The sequence below is a fragment of the Solanum verrucosum genome, unplaced genomic scaffold (assembly GCF_900185275.1).
Source record: "Solanum verrucosum unplaced genomic scaffold, falcon-dt-bn FXZP01000125.1, whole genome shotgun sequence".
Lineage (NCBI taxonomy): Eukaryota > Viridiplantae > Streptophyta > Magnoliopsida > Solanales > Solanaceae > Solanum > Solanum verrucosum.
Window position 1 is genome coordinate 3,536,866 of NW_026019923.1, and position 19,277 is coordinate 3,556,142.

General features: G+C 35.6%; 3 protein-coding genes across 5 annotated transcripts in view; 2 read left to right on the forward strand and 1 right to left on the reverse strand.

Annotated features, from left to right (window-relative positions):
* The first annotated feature begins 480 nt into the window (after positions 1-480).
* Positions 481-13,933, forward strand: LOC125825670 (uncharacterized). Of its 3 annotated transcripts, XR_007442878.1 has the most exons (7): positions 481-603; positions 2,282-3,657; positions 3,737-3,805; positions 3,891-4,089; positions 4,169-4,258; positions 12,285-12,484; positions 13,737-13,933. XR_007442878.1 is itself a non-coding variant. In XM_049504996.1 (6 exons), the coding sequence occupies exons 2-5, from the start codon at positions 2,320-2,322 to the stop codon at positions 4,237-4,239; spliced, it is 1,677 nt and encodes a 558-aa protein (XP_049360953.1). In that variant the 5' UTR covers positions 481-603; positions 2,282-2,319; the 3' UTR covers positions 4,240-4,258; positions 13,737-13,933. The 3 variants fall into 3 exon arrangements, 2 of the variants coding, with proteins under 2 accessions (XP_049360953.1, XP_049360960.1); XM_049504996.1 differs by lacking the exon at positions 12,285-12,484; XM_049505003.1 differs by lacking the exon at positions 12,285-12,484 and having other exon boundaries at positions 3,740-3,805.
* The window catches only part of LOC125825787 (UNC93-like protein 3), a 111,102-nt gene continuing 94,092 nt past the window's right edge, over positions 2,268-19,277 (forward strand). The window contains exon 1 of the mRNA XM_049505077.1: positions 2,268-2,272. The gene's annotated coding sequence lies outside the window, so the exon portion shown is untranslated. The remainder of the gene's footprint in view (positions 2,273-19,277) is intronic.
* LOC125825833 (WAT1-related protein At2g37460-like) lies at positions 10,824-13,416 on the reverse strand. Its single transcript, XM_049505122.1, has 7 exons — positions 13,064-13,416; positions 12,857-12,919; positions 12,661-12,777; positions 12,265-12,505; positions 12,025-12,186; positions 11,428-11,579; positions 10,824-11,356 (listed from the first exon to the last, which is right to left on the reverse strand). Exons 1-7 carry the CDS (start codon positions 13,255-13,257, stop codon positions 11,146-11,148), a joined length of 1,140 nt encoding a protein of 379 aa, XP_049361079.1. The 5' UTR covers positions 13,258-13,416; the 3' UTR covers positions 10,824-11,145.

Below are 19,277 nucleotides of genomic sequence, written 5' to 3' on the forward strand. Positions count from 1 at the left end.
CCTGAACTCCATGTAGCTCCTTCCCTAAGAACAAAGCATATTGTTTTGATTTGCACTAGTTTATAATTCTACTACTTTGATAATTAATGAAAATCTTCATAATTACAAAAAAATAATAATTTATAATATATTTAACTACAACATCAAAGTAATTACATTTATTTATTTTTATTTACATGAGTATTTTATCAATTTTAATGATAAGTACTCTTTTTTATATATATATATAATGTTTATTTAGTTAATGTATATTTTTATAATTACTGCATTAATACAGCACATTGACACGTAGCCTTCAAGTTCAGTTGAGGGCAATTCTTCCGTGTTCCTCATCCCTTCAGTATAGCACTCCCTTTGTTTACAATTTATCAAATCTGAACCGTTCATTTGGACAAGATTAGCGTAGACGGTTCAGATCTCTCACAGCTATCCTCAATCGTGCGTCCCACCATGGTATATATTTCTACTCCTCTTCACCTTTTATAGATCTCGCCGGTTTCCCTCTTCCGTTACAGTTCGCCGGAGAAGTACAATTCTAATTTTTCCGATCGAGACTTTGTTGGAGCCGGAACACTGGAAATACTTCGATCGGTACCTATATATGTAATAATCACCAATTCACCATTATGCTTATTATCTTGTATATCTTCACCACTGCATGTGGGAGTGTTAGGGTTATGTTTTAGACTATTTCTGTTGGATTATCAATGTCTTTTTTTTATGTAAACGTTTCAGTGAACTGATGTGTGTTGAATTGAAAATGTTAACATTTTGTATGGTTTTGGAGAAATTGATGCAGAATTGTATGAGCATTGGTTGCAAACTGGAGTTATAATTGTAGTTTGATTGTAAAGGAAATTGGAAAAGCTTAATAAATCTTAGCTAAGTGAATGAGTGTAATAGCTGGTTCTTTTAATGTTATTGCAGTGCAGTTGCAATGAGTGGTTGGCTATGTGAAAGCTGTTTAGTACTCTGAGAAGCTCGTGTAGAGAGTAAATGTGAATAAAATAGAGTTTCTGTGACATAGGAGAATCAATACGCAATGGTTTTATTGCTATTAGGAACTAGGAGGAATTAAGTTGCTAGGAATGAACTCACACTGAAGTGGTCATATTGGTCAACTGCATTCTGCTTGTGTTCGACTATAGTTTCTGATATTCCTTCGTTTATTTTTGGAACATCTAAATTATAGGATACCTGGTTCAACGCGCTTGTGCATTATAGAGAAACTGATACTATGTTTGGTTGTCAGTATGAATATTTCCAACTTTTAGTGGTCCATTTCGTCTTTCATACTTCCTTATGAATCGACTGCAATTCATAATTGGAATTTGATGTCATTTTAGGTCGAATGAATGTTAGGTCTATTTGGAGCAACTCATGTTATTATCCCTTCTCCACATACTTGCTTGACTACATAAATTTTTATCAAATTAGTCTCAAGAAGTATCATCAATTATATCAATTGTAAACTTGGAACTCCCATTGTCGAATCATAATGTTCATAATTTCTTGTAAAAAAATTCATAACATTCATAATTCTTCTCTTTAACAAGCTTAGGTTGGTCATATCAATTGTTAGATGGAATTAGAACTAATATCTTTTTCTTTCTCTTTTTTTTTTTTTTTTGGGGGGGGGGCTTGAATTTTAAGCACTATATCAAGACCTTCCAAGCATAATACCACATTCTTGGAATTTTAATATCCTGCAGATGATGAACAGAGTACCATTTTAGGAAGAAAGAGATGATTCGAAAAATTAAACCTGGAGTAGATACATGATAACCCAGTGTTATTGTTTACGGCTTGTCTCAAACAGATGTTGACCCTACATTGAATAGTTGATACCTGATAAACTAGTATTACAATTTACAATTGGTCTCAAACTTGGAAAGGTAGATTGACAAGCTAGTATTATAGTTTACAACTTGTCTCAACCTTAGAGAGGTAGATACTTGATAAGCTAGTTGTATTGAGACTGTTTTTAAGATTTATTGTTGATTCAACACATTTCTGAATTACGTTCTGGGCTCTTTAAAGTTTTCTATATTGGTCAAGTCAATTTTTTTAGTTTTGCTAAATGTTCTCTCTTATATCCTTAATCTCAAATAGAACTTGAATAAGAAAAGGAATGTTGCAGGATGTCATTCACTTCGGGAAAAAAAAGATTCACGATTAATTTACCTTACATTACCCCTTTAGTAACTAGCTTAGAGTTTCAACAAAAATTCTTTCCTCGGTAAAATCTCAAATCACAATCTTTTTGTTGTAATCTTTGCAGAACTTGCAGTTCTGAGTGGCTAAGTGAATCCATAGGAAATGGCTTATGATAACTCCTCCACGCTTGAGCCCAAACGTTCCCATCAATGGTTCATGGATGGCATCGAGCCTGAACTGCTTCCCAACAAGAAGCAAGCCATTGAAGTACCTAATCACAGTTCATTCTCTGGACTTTTAAGTTCCAATATTGCCCCCTGGATGAACACTCCTGGTTTCCACTCAGCACCAGGCCAATATGCAGAAAGGCAGTTTGACAATGACAGCGCAAGATCGCTCAGCTTTGATGACAACAGTGTTCCATCCGTTGGCATAGGCAACATGAATATGTCTAGAAAGGTGATGGAAGATCCATTTGGAAGTGATTCCTCATTTGGTTTATCCATATCCCATACACTGGAGGATCATAGATTAGGTCTTAACTATAGTGGTATCAGAAAGGTCAAAGTCAACCAGGTGAAGGAGGCTGAGAATTTCATGCCTGTGTCAATGGGTGATATCTATACCAGAGGGATCAGCAATGCAATGCCAACAGATCATGCATTTAGTAAGGCTGAGGATAATTGCATAGCTATGGGGCTCTCTTTCAACGGAGGTGATGAGCATCTGATGTCATTAAGTGACACATTTAATAGGGAAGACAACAGTTTCATATCTATGGGTCAACCTTTTAACAAGGTGGATAGCAATGAAATATCAGTGGGTCACAGCTTCAAAGAGAGCAGCTTACTATCAATGAGTCACCCTTTTTGTAAAGATGAAAGCAATATTACTATCCTGAATCAAAGTTTTAGCAGAGAGGATGATAGCACAATATCAGTGAGTCACTCATTCAATGACAATAATACTGCCATATCAATGGGCCAGCAATTCAGTAATGATGATAGCAATATTACATCAGTTGGACAAACTATTAATAAGATGGCTGACACCAATCCACCTATGAGCCACTGCTACAGCAAAGTCGATGACAATGCCATATCAGTGAGTCAGACCTATAGCAAAGTTGAAAACAATAATTTGTCAATGAGTCAATCTTTTGGCAATGGAGAAAGCAATATCATATCCTTTGGTGGATTCAATGACGATGACGATATAAATTCTTCTGGAAGGCTGATTTGCAGTTATGATTTATTAATGAGTCAGTCTTCAGGCCAACAATCAGATATTGTGGCTGGAAAGCGATTGGTTGAGTCAAATGCGGATATAGTTACAAGTGCTGCTCAAATGGCTGGCAGTAAGGAATTTATTTCCAAAAAGGAGGAGCAGAAAGCAACTAAAAAGCCTCATTCGAACAGTTTCCCTTCAAATGTGAGAAGCTTGCTCTCAACTGGTATGTTAGATGGAGTACCTGTCAAGTATATAGCTTGGTCCAGAGAGGTAAACTTTACATTATATGAGTTTTATCTTTGCAACTGTGATGTTCACTAGATGACACTGTTCTTCCTTTGCATGGTAGAAGGAGCTCCGTGGTATTATAAAAGGCTCTGGTTACCTCTGTGGCTGTCAGTCATGTAATTTTTCCAAGGTACATTTGATGCCAGTTTTCATTATTGCAGGACCAGCTTGTTGCACAATTTACTGATCAGATTTTGTTTAACTTCTACGTGTAGGCAATTAATGCTTATGAGTTTGAGCGACATGCTGGTTGTAAGACAAAACACCCTAATAATCATATATACTTTGAGAATGGGAAGACGATCTATGGGATTGTTCAGGAGCTCAGGAACACACCTCAGGATTTACTATTTGAAGTTATTCAGACAATTACTGGATCATCCATTAACCAAAAATCATTTCGCATCTGGAAAGGTGTTTTAATTAACTGAGCGGTTAATATTCTAGAATGTTTACTTTTTTCTCATGTTGGCATCTTTTCTTATGTCTTCAGAATCTTTTCTAGCTGCGACACGTGAACTTCAGCGTATATATGGGAAGGATGAGGTCAGACGACTGTCATAAAGAGGTATCCATATGCAAGGTATGATGCAAAAACATGTCTACATCTTCATACCATATAATAGAAGTATGTACTCTTTAATACTTTGCCCTATAAATCATGGTTGTCCAGAATGGTTTTTTTTGGGACGCCATTGACAGAAACTACAGGAGAATTCATGATGCTAATTCTGCACAACGTGTATTAACTCCCCTGAAACCTGTATATTAAAGCCAGAACAAGCTCATTCATACATTACGAATTTAAAGAGCTCAGAGAGAAGTTTCACCAAATTAATTTGTCATGTCCACAGAAGCTATAAATATTGTGGGCAAAGTTGGAAGTGGTTCCAAGCTAGTGACTGCGAAGGAGACATACTGGCAGTAAGATTTTCACCTAATTGGGAGTGGTTAACTCATTAGAGATATACAATTTGTTGAAAAGAGATTATAATATCTGTTAAGTGCTTAAAATGCTAACTTTAAACTACTAAGTCGACAATGCTTATGAAAGTGATTAAAGACATTTGTAATAGATGGGATGCTTATGATTTTAGTTTCTTAATTGGAAAAATAGACAATGATCTCTGCCTATGTTTTGGATTCATGTTTTCTGCATGCATCAACATTTATTATCTCTTCACCCTAACCATATTTGAAAAGCAAGGAAAATAAGAAAATTATACTTGTCGTAGAAAAAATAAAGTTGTGCAGAGAAAGAGAGAAGAAAACAAAAAAAAAAACATTTGAATGTGTTCTTACGTAAGGTTAGCTAGAGACATGTTCAAAATAATTGGTACTTCCTCCATTTCAATTCAAATGACATAGTATGAGTCAACACAAAATTTAAGTTAAAACGGGAGACTTTTGAAACTTGTGTTGCTATAAAAGCTTTTCATTAACGGCAAAATGAGAAGTTTACTGCTAGATGTTTCCAAATATAGAAATGTGTCATTCTTTTCCTAACGGATATGGATTAACAAGGAAATACTGTCACATAAGATTTTATCTGAAGGAGGAGTAGAGTAGAACTGTCCTTATAAAAAAATATCCCATTGTCAAAACTATAGTACACCACTACATAGATAGCATGCTTAGGCTAAGACCGCGTAAACTATCAATTATAAAGAAGTACTCTTAGGGGTCGTTTGGTGTTATGGATAAGAGGAATTAATCCTGTGATAACTGTTAGAATAGGAATAGGTTTATACAATCCTATTAGAATAGGAATAGGAATAGAAATAGATATAGGAATACTAAATAGTATCCTACTTGGTAAAGGATTGTATTCTAGAGTCTATAAATAGGGTCTCAATGTAATAATGTAGACACAACAACAATTCAATAATATTCTTTTTCCATATTTCTCACATGGTATCAGAGCATTGGTGAGAAACTTCCAGTCACCGTGTCAAATTCCGGCGACGACGGTTGGGACTGATTTGTGTCATCTTTCGTTCTGAAGGTGTTGTGCGAAAGACAACACCATCACGAGGCTCGGGAAGCTCAGGCGACCGAACCCCAATTAGATCCACCGGAAAACAGCCCCTCACGCGCCTCCACGCGCCGTTCGAAGGTGGAAGTTTTCCGGCAAGATCTGGTCACGCGTTGGCGCGTGAGTGCTACTCCGGTCATCTGTTTTCGAGCAGTTTTCTTCTGTTAGGGTCGTCCAGTATTTATGAACAGAACCCAGTCAGTTTTCTCCAGATTCGATCACCGGAATTAGGGTTCCGGTGATTTACAGGCAGTTTCCGACGAAAACAGACCACTGTAGGGCAGTTTCTGGCAAGTTCCCGGTAAAATCAGAATTTTCAGGCCACTGCGGGCAGATTTCAGCATTTTCAGACCACTGTAGCAGTTTCTGTCAGTTTCCAGCATACATACCAGTCTATGGAGAATCGACGAAGGAGAGAACGTTTTGGAAAATCTCAATCCAAGTGTAGTCATTGTCATAAACCTGGACACACTCATGACGTATGTTATATTTTGCATGGTCCACCACCCAGTTATGATCCTATTGTTCTAAAGGAATATAATGAGCTCCTTCGAAATCGCGCAAGTAAACAACGTTTTGGAAAACCTCGATCCAAGTGTAGTCATTGTCATAAACCTGGACATACTCGTGATATATGTTATATTTTGCATGGTCCACGACCCAGTTATGATCCTATTGTTCTAAAGGAATATAAAGAGTTCTTTCGGTATCGTGCAAATAAACAAACGTCTCCACAAGTAGTTTCGGTTGCACAACCTGATGTTTCTGTTGCGGGTAATTCATTTACTTGTGTGTCACAGTCTAGCACTCTTGGATCATGGGTCATAGACTCTAGTAATAAATCACTATTGTCTGATATTGTTTATTCACAATCTCTTCCAGCTATTACTTTAGCCAATGGGATCCAAACAAAACCAAAAGGGGTTGGAAAAGCCAAACCCGTATCTTCTGTCACCTTAGACTCTGTTCTTTATGTCCCTGGTTCTCCTTTTAATCTAGCATCGGTTAGTCGTTTGACGAAAGCCCTACATTGTAGCATAACCTTTTTTGATGATTTTTTTCTCATGCAGGACCGCAGTACGGGACAGATGATTGGAACAGGACATGAATCACAAGGCCTTTACTATCTTACCTCTTCAAATTCCTTAACAGCATGCTCCGTTACAGATTCCCCATATCTAATTCACAAACGTTTGGGACATCCAAGTCTATCCAAACTGCAAAAGATGGTGCCTAGTTTGTCTAGTTTATCCACATTAGATTGTGAGTCGTGTCAACTTGGGAAACACACTCGTGCTACATTTTCACGTAGTACTGAGGGTCGTTCAGAGTCTATTTTTTCATTAGTTCATTCTGATATTTGGGGTCCTAGTAGAGTCAGTTCCACCTTAGGATTTCGTTATTTTGTTAGTTTCATTGATGACTATTCGAGATGCACTTGGGTTTTCTTAATGAAAGATCGTTCTGAGTTATTTTCTATATTCAAAAGTTTCTTTGCTGAAATACAAAATCAGTTTGGTGTTTCTATTCGTACTTTTCGTAGTGATAATGCCTTAGAATACTTATCATCCCAGTTCAGGAGTTTATGTCTCACCAAGGAATTATTCACCAAACATCTTGTCCATACACTCCTCAGCAAAATGGTGTAGCAGAAAGAAAGAATAGGCATCTCATTGAGACTGCTCGCACTCTCCTCATTGAATCCCATGTTCCGCTGCGTTTTTGGGGTGATGCAGTCCTTTCATCTTGTTATTTAATTAATAGAATGCCTTCTTCTTCTATTCAGAATCAGGTTCCACATTCCATATTGTTTCCTCAATCACATCTCTATCCTATCCCCCCTCGTGTTTTTGGGAGCACATGCTTTGTTCATAATTTAGCCCCAGGGAAAGATTAATTAGCTCCTCGTGCCTTAAATGTGTCTTTCTTGGTTACTCTCGAGTTCAAAAAGGGTATCATTGTTATTCACATGATCTTCATCGATACCTTATGTCCGCTGATGTTACATTTTTTGAGTCTCAACCTTACTATACATCTTCTGATCATCCTGATGTATCTATGGTCTTACCCATACCTCAGGTTTTACCTGTGCCAACTTTTGAGGAATCTACGATTACTTCTACATCTCCAGTTGTAGTGCCACCACTACTAACTTATCATCGCCGTCCACTTCCAACCCTACCCGTATAATTTTTTCTTTTTCAGTAGGGTCGTGCCATCATTCCGACCCTACCCATATTATTTCTCTTTTTCAATGAGGTCGTTCCATCAATTTGAACTATCCTATATAATTTTTATTTTCTAGTTGGGTCGTGACATCATTTCGACCCTACCCATATAATTTTATTTCTTAGATTGTGACCACTTTTAGCCATCAAATCTAATACTCCGGCATATGAGCATGTTTCGGCCAATTTTTCGATGACTTGTTTAATATCGACTCATCTATTGATTCCAACATGATCCATATACTTTATACTAGATTTTGAGCACTTTGTTGCTCAGGGGGAGTTTAGTAGCCTTGTATGTCGATTATGTGAGTCACTCTATGGTCTGAAACAGTCTTTGCAAGTTAGGTTTGGGAAGTTCAACGTTGTAATTTTATCACTCTGTTTTATCGGCATTATGCATCAAATTCAGTATTTCATGAGAAGATTAAGCACATTGAGATTGACTGACATTATGCATCAAATACAGTATTTAATGAGAAGACAAACACATTGAGATTGACTGTCAATTTTGTGAAGTCGAGTGATCAACTTGCAGATATCTCACCAAGCCCCTCATCGGTCCTCGTGTTAATTACATTTGTAACAAGCTAGGTACATGAATTGTATGCACTAGCTTGAGGGGGAATGTTAGAATATGAATAGGTTTATACAATCCTATTAGAATAGGAATAGGAATAGAAATAGATATAGGAATACTAAATAGTATCCTACTTGGTAAAGGATTGTATTCTAGGGTCTATAAATAGGGTCTCAATGTAATAATGTAGACACAACAACAATTCAATAATATTCTTTTTCCATATTTCTCACAATAACTTTTGAGTGACCTTTAATTCATTGTTTGGTTGCAAAGATAGGGATAACTTATCCCAGGATTAACAATTAGTCCTGGAATAAGTTATCCCTCACTGGGATGCCCAGGATAAGTTATCCTGGGATAAGGTGTGTAAATTAACAAAAATATCCCCCTTAAATTCTATTTTATAAAGGTACCAAGTTTCAAAAAAAATTCTATTTTATACACCACTTTTACATTCATACATATTAACATAATTTTTAACAACATTTATAATAACATTTGCAACCTTAATTATTCGTTTTTTTTATGATAAATATATTTTTCTATTAAAAATTTACATTTTATAAATATTTTCTTTTATGAATATATTATAAGTTGAATTTAATTGCGTAATTATTATGTTTATTTATATTTTGATTTCTCTTAAAATGTTCACTCCACTACTAAACTACATATTTTTCATTAAATAGTTTATTACTCACTTAAAAATTATATTTTATCTATAGTTAAAATATAGATAACTTTAATAATAAATTTTCTTTTACTTTAATAAACATAAAATGAAAGTTATATTTTTGAGCTAAATAAGATGGAAGTTTTATTTTTAAACTAAATAAGATGAAAGTTTTATTTTTAAGCTAAATAAGATGAAAATCTTATATTTAAGCTAAATAAGATGAACATTTTATTCTTAAGTTAAATAAGATGAAAATTTAATTTTTTAAACATACGTCACAATCATGAAAATGCACACACAAAAATATTTAAGCTAAATAAGATGGAAATTTTATTTTTAAGAATGAGTAAGTAAAGCTTGCAAAGAAAATGCTAAAAAAAAAATTAAAAAAGGTGAGGGGGTTTTTGTAAACAAACAACTTATTCTTAAAAGTTATACCATGAATATTAGTTTGAATATGGCAAACCAAACAAGCAATAAAAACTTATCCCAGTATAACTTATCCCAGCATAACTTGTAGTCAAACCAAACGGCCCCTTAGAGATAGCAGAACTTTTGAACTTAGCGGAAAGAATCAATTAAGCTTGGACAAAGTAAAAAAGGATAGCTGGTGATGAGATAAGGATAAGAGTATAAATGTGGAACATAAAGATTTAGGCAAGTGCATGTACACATTGAAGTATAAAGTAAAAATACCTTTTCACTTCGTATTGAATGATACTCCTTCCTCCCATTTATTTGACATGGAATTTGAAAATGCTAGTTTAATGTGCATATCATATTGGAAGGAATTAAAGAAAATGATAAAATAGAAGTTGTAAAGTATTTTAAATGAAGCGAATTGAGTATTGAGGATTATATAGTTGACCCCAATAGTTTGGTTTGAAGTGTAATAGTTGTTTCTTTGTAAGTCAAACATTTAGTTTTATAGGGGAGGTATGACATTAAATTTAGAGTACATTAGTTCATTAATTTGAAATCTTCAATTTGGTGAATATGGTATGGGTTATCAGATATTAGAACTGAGTCAGCTTTTTGAGACGTCCAAACATGAATGTTTGTAGCATATAATATATTGACTAGCAATAGACAACTCATTTTTGTATTGATAAAAGTGAGACTAAGATTACCTGTTAGTGCTTGAAATATGGTGGCTGTTAAATGGTGGAAGCTTCAATCTTCAAATTGCTATGTTCTGTTTCAAGTGTACTTGCCAATTGTCAAAAAAAATGTTTTGTTTCAAGTGAGTGTCAATAGTATGCCTTTGAATTTTGAATAATTCCTCATTTCAACTTGCTCAACAATTTAATACATAATTTGATGATATATGTGCTCGTTCCAGTAACAAACAGTGATGTCTGGAAGTGATGAAATGGCTTTCTCTTGTTAAGCATGTGAAATATTAGTTTTAGTTTCATGGCTCTCTAGTAACCTGAAGGTCAAAAATTGGTAAGGAGCCTAAATTAAGCAAGTTTCGGACTTTATCTTAGCATCTCTGTTGCAGTAATTTGGTCCGACCCATACAACGGAATAACTGTTAAGATTGACTGGTTCAAACTTTTCAAACACTGATCTTTTAACACAGGAAATATTTCCAGATAGAACTTCAGTATTGTAGATCTGAAGTTCAAGAACCAACTTATCTACATGTCTGGGCATGATTATTGTTGTTACTATAATTTATTATACATGGTTTGATATCGATTAAAAACCAAAAGAAAAGGCCTATAGGCTTAACATAGTTTAGTCATTCTATAGTTCAGAAAGAAGTTTCCAAAAATGGTGGTTTAACTGGCTTAAATTTGGCCACACGCTGTAAACCATCTTTAACTAATAATTACTAATTCAAGATGCAGCTGAAGAGGAGTTCATTTCTTAGATGAAGAGTCTGCTCTATAGCCAGACCTCCTTTTGGAATTTGGAAGATAAAGCCTCAAAGAGAAAATCATTATATGGTTTCATCTTTGGTAGCAGTTGTTCCTCTCGATGAATTGATGTGGACAACTGTCTGACTTAAAGTTTCCTTGTCAATTTTGGTTTCATGTGTCATTTCATGTGTTGGTATTGCTTGTTCATCGATTGATGGAGATTTGTGATCCTTACTTTTACCCCATAGGACAATGTAAAGGCCAACAACAATCACAACAGCACCTAGTACCCTGCAAAAAGCATTACATTAGAGTTTGGTGTTGGTCGTAACTTATAAGAGTTTTAGGGTTATAAGGATTACCTTCCCAGGTTCAGTTGTTCACGTAGAATGATTGTACTCAATATAGCTACAATAACCATGCTTAATGGATTGAAAGCTGTGACGAAAACAGGTCCCCTGTCTTTCATTATGACTCCTTGGATATAATACGCGAGTCCTGAACAGAATATTCCCTGGATTGTGACATGACAAGTGAGGAGCTATTAATAGGCTTAAATTTATGAGTTATTGGTAAAACTATGCTTCTAGATTTTTTCCCCCTCACTTCTCTCATGTTGCAGAAGTAAGTTGCTTGCTTACAGTGGTTAGGGAACATTGATCTTAAAATCAATGTCTTTAAATTTGAAGAAGCATTGGCTGCTTCCATATGACATGTTCTGTCACACATAGTAGTACAGAACTGGGCAATTTGGTGCATATGTTGGATAAACATCTAAAGGATGAATACTTCTAAAATTCTTTGTATGCTCGTGTTCTAAGAAAATTTAGCCACATCACGTTTTGTGCATAAGTTTTTCTTTTAATCAAGTAAAAAATTTCAATTATAATAACAAGGCCATATGGCCGTATACAAGAGACATGCAAAAGGGGGAGATCTACAAAATATGGTTCACTTACACTGTATACAGCTGCAAGAAACTTAGAGTCCCAGTTTATGGCCCACACTGCAGGTTTTCCTCTCTCCATTACCATTGCGACTATGGCTCCCTCAGTTGTTCCCAACAAGCATATCCAAGCAGTGAGCGAGAGCTCAGCGGGATAAGTCCGCAGTGTGATTGCCTGGGAATAGGGTACTAGAGTTAGATATAATGCTTACTTGCTAATTACTTATTTCTTCTAACTAAGTTCTGTCTTTACCTGCAAAATCATGAATGCAGCCCAACTGAAGCACCCAATTGTTATCATGATGGAACCTTTGATAGCATGGCTTAGATTTAACCCACCACTTTGAGAGTCATGACCGGCATTTCCTGCTGTCCAAAATAGTTCAACTATTGGGCCTCGTACCAGGGTCATGATCATGGCTCCTGCCACTGTGGCAACAGTCCCAACTAGTTTGGCTTGGCTGCGGATGCTTGTAAGCTTCACCTTCTCAAGCCTAGAATAAACAATATATGTGCCAAAAGAATTCACATCATGATTTGGGAATTGTCCTTTGTCAAAAAATTTATGTTGGGATTTTCTTGTTAATTCATCTTTGCTAGTGATCATGTGTATTTATATCTGTAGAATGAGACAAAGCATATAATTTACCTGAATATCCAGGCCATTATAAAAGTAATGGCAGGAAGAATGTTGCACATTGCAGCTGCAAAAGTTGCTGTTGTGTATTTCAGGCCAATAGAGTAGAGATTCTGGTCGATGACAGGCCTGTTGGTCAAGAGAAACATGCTTATGTTAGATACTGATTGCATTGAGAAAAAGTGAATTTGAGTGTTTTAAGACTTACTCCAGTAAGCTAAGAAGTACCAACTTAGCAAATATTGAGGGCGTCATCTTTGGTCTTACTTTCCTGTTAAGAGATATTCAGTTCAGCCATCATTTTCTCTAGGGGAAATAATAAGAATTTGTATTTGTCTTTCTTCCACTGGGAAATAGACTAGAGTTGATGTTGCAAACACATTAATTGAAAATAGAGAGGGAGGGAGAGACATACTTGTCTAGAATTATTGCAAAAGGAGCAATAACCAAAGTGGCAACTGCATGGCGGTACACAACAAATACATAGTTACTCATTCCTTCGTTCAAGGCCACTTTGGTGAGGATATCCATGCCTGCTAGCCCAAATTGGAGAAAAATGACTGCAAGAAAGGGTTTGGCTCTGTTGTATTGTTCACGTACTGCCTCCATTGTTTACTTGCAACAAAGCTCAACCTCTTTGAGAGCACTACTATTGTAAGCTCACAAGTGCAGCATAAGTAACTGCTGCTTTTCTGTATATATAGACAAATTCTTCACACTATTTTCGTTCTCTCTGCCCATTATCTTATCAGCAGATGAGGACAAAATCTGTTGGATTTCATTTGTGTATATAATTTGTTTAATTAATTACCCGGTAAGCCTTCCACTTTTTAAAATGAAGTGGCCTAGTCACCCGGACCTACTCATCACTTGCTTCTAGGAAAAGTAAACTGGGACTGAGTACCCTTTTATTTTGTTGCAACTTTCTGTTAGTTGTCTACTTTGGATGAGCTCAAATGTTCTTGAATTGGTTTAATACGTTCTTGTATATCTTAATATTTTGTATATTCAAAAAAATTATCTTTATTCCTTGAGATAATACTTGTTCCATGTCTATGCTCATACTCATGGATATTAATTTCTTGCAGAAACTTCTATGGTTATGTACATGACAGATTGACAACCAAGGTGCGTGGGTTGCCTGCTTAAAGAAACTGTGTTTTCTCTTTTGCTATTGGTCCTCATAGTTGATCACTCAATTATCGCCTTGATCCTTGGTAATAATTCTTGTCAAATAGTTATGGCTGTAAATTAAATCTTTCCTTTGGTTCTAAATTTTGATGTATGTAAATTAGTACATAAGTTTTTGCATGCCCGGTTAATTCGATGAGAATCCATGTGTTAGAAATTTCCCCAACTAAGTGGTGTGAGTTGGTATCATAGTTTTATAGCTAGACCATGAGGATCCTAGCTGCTCTTTCCATTGGCAGTGCACCAAACTTGCCACTTCTGAATTGAATATTCTTGTGGGTTTTAAAGTATTTTAAAGTTTGATACGTTGCTGTGGGCAGAAATTTTGTTCCAAGTGCCCAGGTTAGGCACATGAATATTATGAGGTACATCATCTTAAAGTTAAAAACGGTTCCATTAAATATTCACAGCCCACCATTTGTCTTTTTTAAAATTAGTGTTTTGATTGATGCATTCATAATGATTTCTTAGAAAACATAACCAATCACATTGCCTATATCTTTTGCATAAAAAAGCATAGTAGGTTGGATTACGTGCCAAATTGCCAACCTTTTCTATGTTGCATGTTGTGTTGGTAACCTTTTCCATATTATGATTTTATATTATGTATAGAATGATTACAGGGAATCAAAAGATTGTATAGGGGTAGCTAGTATAGAATCTTCTTTATGAAAGAAATATTTATTGACATGAAAAACCATAGTGCTCTCTTACGTCCCACTTGAAAAATCATTGTTCCCATCATCGACTGTGATATGGTCATCCAGATTGACCACTTGAGTCTGTTTTTGACATTATTGTCAACTTTATAATTGATTGACATGGATTGGAGCACCATAGTGTGATCTATTGGCCATCAAGCTAATTGTAAATAGGTGATAAGCTTTAAGCGCTGGACGATATTTTTAAATGTTTGAAATTGATTTATAAATAAGCACATATGTGCATAGTTAAAGTTGCTGAAACTTAGAGGTAAGTAGCTAATGTGTGTGGTAAAATAGTGTCGCTAAGTTGTTCTTTTGTTAAAATGTATTATCATAAAATATGAGTTAATATTATTTTTTGTAAAGAAGAGGAATGGGTGAAGAGGGTATTTTGAGGGGGAAAAAGGTTAAAATAATAAAAAGGTCAAATTAAAAGTGTTTGTAAGCTGAAAAGTCATAAATTGAGAATGATCAACAACTACACTATATTAAGTGTAACTCTACAAGTGGAGTTTGGGAAAGGTAGAGTGTATTAGATGTTATCTCTACCTCATGGAGGTAGCAAGGCTATTTTTGAAAGACTTTTGGCTTAAGTGTAGCAAATTAAAGTATTTATAAAAAGGGAATACAACAATGAAGAAAAATATGTCAAATAATAAATGAAAGTAGTATAGAGCAACCAGGGTAGAGAAACAATAACAACAACAAAATAATATGGTAACTAAAAAGAAAATATATGCATGAGGCTAATACGATGACATACACGGTGCTCTTAGGCTCCCACCAAGCATAAACAAGTTGACAATCAAGTCAAGAGTATATCCTTCTATCCAAAGTTATGTCTTCGGGAAGCTTAAGTTGTTGTCATGTCAAGTCAAGAGTAATACTCCAATGGTCTACCTCTACATTTTTCCATGCCCACTATATCTAACCTTTCACACCTGACTTAGATTCTGCGCACTTCACATACATCCCAGCTTCGGTTCCCTTTCCTCATCTTGTCCACCATAGAGGTCACTCACATTTGTTCTGGATATCATCGTTTTAGTCTTATTTCGCCATATTACTATGCATCCATCTCATCATTCTCATTTTGCAACTTCCATCTTCCGAACATGGGAGTTATTGACTAGTCAATACTCCGCCCCATAAAACAAAGTTGGTCTAACCACCATTCTTTGGAACTTAACTTTTTATCACACAAAACCTCAATTCATCCAGCATCAATATGATGTGTGATATCATGTTGATCTCTCTATTTTCTTGGAGTAAAGACTTAAGATACTTGAAATTTACTCTTAAGATGACATGTGTATCAAATCTCACTTCCACACATACCTCGTATGATGGATCACTAAACTTGTACTTCAAGTAGTTTGTCGTTAGTCTTGCTCAACCTAAACCATTTAGATTTCAAGGTTTGTCTCCAGACTTCCAACCTAGCATTAACTTCACCTGAGATTCATCAATCAGTACTATATCATCCACAAATAACATACATTATGGCACCTCACCTTACAGGGGCGGATATATCCTAGAGCAAGGGGTGTCAAGCGACACCCTTTCGTTGGAAAATTACATTATATATATAGGTCAAAATTTAATTTAATGAATATATATACAAGTGTCGACACATTTTGACACAAGTTGAAGATTTAGTGTAATGGTTAGGGGGTTGCAAAACTTGTTGGAGGTTTTGTGTTCTATTCTTGATAGCAACGTTTACATTTTAACTTTATATTTTGACACTCCTTGATAAAAATCTTGACTCCGCCACTGTCACCTTAGATATGAAGTGTCAATTCATTTATCACAGAGGCAATAAAAATGGTCTAAGCGTTGATCTCTGGTGCAATCTTATCTTGATTGGAAAGTATTTTGAGTCTCATTTCACTATTTTTACCGATGTCTTGACTTCATCGTACATGTCCTTCATCTCTTGATGTAAGCCATCAGTATACCTCTAGTCTCTAGACATCTCTATAGGACCTCTCTTGAAACTTTATCGTAAGTCTTTTCTACGTCAATAAACATTATATAAAGGTCTTTCTTCCCCTCTCTATACTTCTCGATATGAGACCAAACTGGTTCTCGGCCCCTCAGTACACTCTTCTCCGCCACGCTCTCCCGAATTTTTATAGTGTGGCCAAGGAACTTGATATCTATATAATTATTGCAGTTTTAAATGTCACATTTGTTCTTGTAAAGAGGGATCATTGTACTACTTTATTCCTTGGGCATCTTATTGTCTTGAAAATGACATTAAACAACCGAGTCAGTCACTCTAGACATGCCCTACTTGAGCTCTCTCAAAACTCCATCAAAATCTCATCTTGGCCCGATTGCTCTTCCCCTGCACATCTTTTGACACATGAACCTCCTTAAAGTTACACCTACGGTACCCAACATTTTGGTGTCTCTCGGAGTGCTCCAAATCACTCACCCAACATAATGTCTTTGTGCTCCTCTTCGTTTAGAGATTCATGAAAGTATGTTTGTCATCTCTATCTAATAAGTGTCTCTTCCACTAATAATTTGCCTTCCTCGTCCTTGATACGCTTCATCGATCTTGATCCAAATCTCGGGACTTCCTCTCTCACTCTCTGACGGGCCTATACATGTCAGTCTTTTTCTGCTAGTTCAATATATAAGTGTTCAATAACTATTAGTATTGGTTTCTCCCGTGGAACCATAGAAGGAATTCAATCACTACTAATTGGTGTTGTTATTTTTGTCGCCTTAACCGCAAACTTCGCCTCAGTCTTCGCTACCCTTTATATTTTCTTGTTCATCCATCTTTCCTCCTTATCCTTTCTCTCCACCTACTTTGTATAGGCATTTCGCTTGTCTTAGACTTTTCCATTCCACCATATGTTCCGTTAATGACACCACCATTACCCTTCGAAATCTCCAACACCTCTCTAGTTACAACCCTAATACCACTAGATGTCATATCTCACATGGTGTTCGCATCCCCATTATTCCCCCTTGCCTCGATCACCATCAATTTTTCCTCAATTTCCTATGCTCAAGTAGGGGTCGAACCACCACATTTGTGTTGGGTTCAAAATTGGTTAGAGCGTCCTGCGGAAGCTTACAATTGTAAATTGTAAAGATAATAAATCAGATAACAAAAAGTATTCTAAAAACATAATATTATTATATGAAAACTAATATAAAAGAAAAAAATATTAAAACTGATGAGAGAATAAATCTCCCCATAAACTAAACTCTTAAACGACTTCATTGTGGATACTATTGTGTTATGCTATGAGAATAAGAATCTTCAATTTATAGATCTCCAAACTTTTCCTCCAAGGAAAGAATAAATCAAATATGGAAGATAATTATGTTTTTCTTTCAGGAAAAGTTAAAGCATTTATGGTAATACTTTTACTTTTCTTTAAGGAAAAAATGAACTTCAAATAAGGTTAGAAAATCAGGGAAAAACCCTAACAATTTGATCCTCGACCAGTTAAAAGTCCTCTCCTCCCTCTTCCTCTTGATCTCCAAGTCCATCAGCAAAAGCTTATGTCAAGTGGTGAGATTCTCACTCGGAATAACCTTGCAGTCCTTACAAAGGTCTCTATCCACCTTCCTAAGGAGTATGTAATCTATTTGCGTCTTAACCATTGCATTACGAAAGGTAGTCAGGTGGTCCTCCTTTTTCGGAAAGTTCGAATTAGCAATCAACTCAAAAGTTCTAGTGAAATCCAAAAACGACGCCCCACCTTCATTTCTATCCCCAAAATCAAAGGCTCCATGCACATCGTCAAAACCACTAAAAGTTGTCCCAACGTGATTATTGAAATCACATCTCGATTGAGTTGGGAATGATCAACTTATGAAAATGATCAATCTATAGCTTTTGGTTTATTTTGACTCAAAAGCACTTAATTTGTAAGCACTTTAGCTATTTATCAAATGTGTAGATAATTAAGCCAAACACTATCTATTATTGTTGAAAAGATGGTCAAACTTCAGACAAAGTAGCAAGTAAAAGGAGGGTCCTTTTAGTGAATCTCCAGTCTCCACATACATAAAGATTGAATTATTGTAATACTATGAGGTAGCATTGAATTATATGTAAAGCAAATTTTTTTTAAAGAGGACAAAAGAAGATGTGGCTTTGGGATAAAAGCTTAGGTCTTAGTAAAGAATAGAAAAAGGGGAAGGGAGAGAGTGGAAGCAGCGTATGACTTCAATTGTTTGCCAATATGGGCTGTTGTGTCTTCCACAAGAGATAGAGCTTCCATTATTGCCATGGCACCAACTAACATTTTATTACTTTATGATCTCATACCTCATTTCTAGTATTCCTCCTCCTTGATTGGTAGGTAAATATTTATTCGCATCGTGTATTTACATTAGGGATGTGTTTGGTACGAAGGATTTTTTAATATATTTTTTTATATAATTTAGGCAATGTTACCTTACTTTTGCTAAGAATGCGTACAATAGAATCTTGTGATTCGACCCTTTCCCAAACCCTGCGCATAGTAGGAGTTTAGTGCATCAGACTGTCGTTTTACTATGGGAGGTGAGAGTGAGTGTAGGTGTATGGTGATGGGGGCTATTGTTGTGTGCATATGTAATGTCATTTGTGAAACTTGTTTTTATTATTTCTATTAGTAAACTTGTTTTCCGCATTTTTGAGAAATTTGTTTTTTTAAGGATGTTCTTTTCAATTTGACCAACAAAATATGTGAAAATTGAAATATGTTCTGGAAATTG

Coding starts and splice junctions, on each gene's coding strand:
- LOC125825670 (XM_049504996.1), top strand. CDS start 2,320: ATGGCTTATGATAACTCCTCCACGCTTGAGCCCAAACGTTCCCATCAA. Junction 3,806..3,890: donor AGTCATGTAATTTTTCCAAG/GTACATTTGATG, acceptor TTCTACGTGTAG/GCAATTAATGCTTATGAGTT. Junction 4,090..4,168: donor ATCATTTCGCATCTGGAAAG/GTGTTTTAATTA, acceptor TTATGTCTTCAG/AATCTTTTCTAGCTGCGACA.
- LOC125825833 (XM_049505122.1), bottom strand. CDS start 13,257: ATGGAGGCAGTACGTGAACAATACAACAGAGCCAAACCCTTTCTTGCA. Junction 12,778..12,856: donor GTACTTCTTAGCTTACTGGA/GTAAGTCTTAAA, acceptor CTTGACCAACAG/GCCTGTCATCGACCAGAATC. Junction 11,580..12,024: donor TTCTTGCAGCTGTATACAGT/GTAAGTGAACCA, acceptor GTCACAATCCAG/GGAATATTCTGTTCAGGACT.